Consider the following 2,941-nt stretch of genomic DNA (forward strand, 5'->3'; position numbering starts at 1 on the left):
GGGGGCGGGCGGAGCGGGGCTGCTGGGGGCGGGGCCGACGCCACGCGGTGGCTCCGCCCCCTGGCCGGCCTTCCGGGGGCCCAGGCGCCTGCGCAGACTCCCCGCAGAGGCGCCGGAGCCCTACGGAGCACGCGCGCCCTCGTCACTGCTGGGCGGGTCCGCGCCCCGCCGCGCGCTGTCGCTGGAGCTGCTGGTCGGCCGGTGCCGGCGGGGGCGGGGGCTCCGGGCACCGCCGCCGGCTCTCGCCCAGGTTGGACTCCCGGCCGCGCTTCTTTCCGGCTCTCGGGTCGAGCATGCTCCCCAGAGCCCAGGTGAGGCGACTTCTGCGATGCGTTCCCGGGAAGGAGCGGCTCGGCATCTACAGGTTCCTGCCTTTCTTTTTCGTGCTCGGAGCCACGATGGAGTGGATCATGATCAAAATGCGCGTCGGGCAGGAGACCTTCTGTAAGTGCGGCCCATGCCGGACGACGCGAGGCAGCGGGGGCCCTGTTCGCCTGGGGGTGCCCCGGGATCGCGGGCAGCGCCTCCCTCGCGCCCCGAGCGGAGCTGCCTTTGCCCTTGTCGCAAGGGCACGGGCCGTTTCGCTCGCCCGCGGGCGGCCCGCCTGCACCCGCAGGGCCTGGCCCGCGCCGCCCGGTTACTTGGGGCAGGCTGCCCGCCCCCGAGGCCCACTCTGCTTTGGCGCTTTCCCGAAACTACGTCATGCTGGAAATTCCCACCCTTCGTCTTCGGGCCGCGGCGGTGCGTCTAGCGAGTTTTCGGCCTCCCCGCGGCAGTTAACACTCGGCCCGACGTTAGCCACTCGTTGCGAAGTGGCCAGCACCGACGTCCAGCCTCGGGGGCTTGAGCGCGCCCAGAGGACGCAGTAGAACGGCGCCTGTGGAGTCGAGAGCCTCCTCTCTCTCCCTTGCAGCTGCGGGTGGTTTCCAACCGCTGACCTTGTGGAAGAAGCCGTCATTGAGACGGGAGCACGACTGCGCCCTGAGATGCGGGGCCCCCGAGTTAGACTTTCAGATGACACGAGGAGGGAGGGAGACAGACAGAGGGACTCCGAGAAGCTTCCCATGCCACGACTTAGACGTTTACCGTAAAGCCTGGTGGTCTGAGCTGTGGAAGTTAGGGTAGGATTTGGGAATCTGAGGTGGGGCACCTCAGGTGGACAGTGCTCCGTGAGGGGTCGAGGCTGGTGGGCGTGGTGGAGGACAGCAGGACTGCACAGAGGGCTGAAGGATGGCCCCGCGGGGCGCGTTGGGCTGTGGGGCATCCAGGTGGGGGCTGGAGACGCCAGGTGGAGCCGAGAGGGCGTGGTGGTTACTGGGCTCACCTGGAGGAGGTGGAGTACAGGCAGGTCCATCTGGGGCTGAGCTGGAGGTGGCGCTACAGAGCCGACCTCTTGAGGCAGGACAGGGCTGGAGACTGGATTTGGGGGTCATTCCCAAGCAGACTGGAGTGAAAGGCGGGGGTGGGGGTGGGGTTTTAACTTGGCATTTCATGGGCGACTGGGAGTGCAGGAGGCAGATCCTCCAGGGAACAAACAGCCCAGGAAGGGAGAGAGACAGACGTGCTGTGCAGTGACCTCAAAGACGGGTGGACAGGCTGGAGAGCCTCAGGCCGGGAAGTTCTCAGGAAGTGTTTTTCCTCTGAGGAGGTGGTCCTGGCCATTTAATGGTCATGGGTCATGTTTGTCATGGGCAAGGAAACAAATGGTTAGGCCATGGGTTGGGTGAGATACCAGCCGCTGCTGGGGTCTGGAGGGAGGGCACAGAGTTCACTGTGGTAGAGAAACTGGATCTGTCAGAAAGCCAGGACCCAGAGGAGGGCATGAAGGGATTTGTCTCGGGCAGGAAGGCAGGACAAGAAGGGGCTTGAGGAAGGTAGTGGGGTCCACTGGGATGCCAACCACCAGTTTGTTGGTTTAAACACACCAGCTGCTCTGCAGGAGAAAGTGAGGCTCTCAGGTAGTTTTACACCCTCAGCAGCCCTAGGGTGTTGGCTCTGCCAAGGGCCAGCCCTGCAGGCTGCTGAAAGTCAGTGCACGCCAGGGGGTGTGGTTTCGGAAGGGCAGGTGGTAGGGTTATAATCACAGGGCAGAATGCTTGACCAAATCGCAGTGGGGTTTCGAAGGATGGCTGCAGTTGGGGACGTGGGCAAGGGTCCAGAAAGGTGGTCTCGTCCCTGTGGGTGGTGCTGTCTGGTAGCTGGGCGGGGACGGGGTCCAGGAGCCTGAGCTAGATGCTCATATTCTCGGGACTGAGGGAGGGAGTCACAGCCATGTAGAGTTGGCATAACATCCGTCCCAAAGGAACAGGGAGTGTTGCCCACAGGTGGGGAAGGAGTGTCAGGGAAAGCAGCCACCCAACGGAAGGAAAGCAATGCACCTGCCCTGCTGCCCGAGGTCCCTGGGCTCAAATCAGCGAGGGGAAAAAGAAGTGCTTTTAGGGGTCTAAGATCTCAGCGCAGGAGAGACATCGTCAGGCGGTCTTACAAGACTGCTAAGAGGTGTGGTGGGAACTCGGAAAGAAACTCACTTAGTGGCTACAGGTCTTTGAAGACTCACCCCTCCTAACCTGGGTAGACGCTCATGTTGAGATTCCAGGATGAAAGGGCCGGAGTATTTTTACTCGCCAGCTCCCTGAGCCTCTAAGCAGAATGTTTGTTCGGTGCAGATGACGTCTACCGGAGAAAGGCCTCAGAGAGGCAGTATCAGCGCAGGCTGGACGGTGCGCCGGAGTCAAAGTGAGTGGGGCCGCACTGCTCTCCAGACCTTGATCGGACACAGCCGCCCACGCTTCCAAGAACTGCCTTTGGGAAGACTTACTCTAGGACTTCGGGAGACTCCCCAAGGCATCGCTGGGTGGTGCTTGAGGGAAGTAGTTTCCCCTGGAAATGCAGCTAATCCACTGAACGTTGGAACCAATCAGAATTCTGGGTCCTGATGGCC

At 62.4% G+C, this 2,941-nt stretch overlaps 1 protein-coding gene across 1 annotated transcript; it reads left to right on the plus strand.

Moving 5' to 3' along the window:
- Window positions 1-224: 224 nt before the first annotated feature.
- Window positions 225-2,929, plus strand: SMIM4 (small integral membrane protein 4). The gene is made up of 2 exons (XM_004715269.2): window positions 225-444; window positions 2,667-2,929. The coding sequence occupies exons 1-2, from the start codon at window positions 294-296 to the stop codon at window positions 2,738-2,740; spliced, it is 225 nt and encodes a 74-aa protein (XP_004715326.1). The 5' UTR covers window positions 225-293; the 3' UTR covers window positions 2,741-2,929.
- The last annotated feature ends 12 nt before the right edge of the window (window positions 2,930-2,941 follow it).

Source organism: Echinops telfairi, unplaced genomic scaffold, assembly GCF_000313985.2.
Source record: "Echinops telfairi isolate 266 unplaced genomic scaffold, ASM31398v2 ScPeMD7_7420;HRSCAF=8458, whole genome shotgun sequence".
NCBI classification, from domain to species: domain Eukaryota; kingdom Metazoa; phylum Chordata; class Mammalia; order Afrosoricida; family Tenrecidae; genus Echinops; species Echinops telfairi.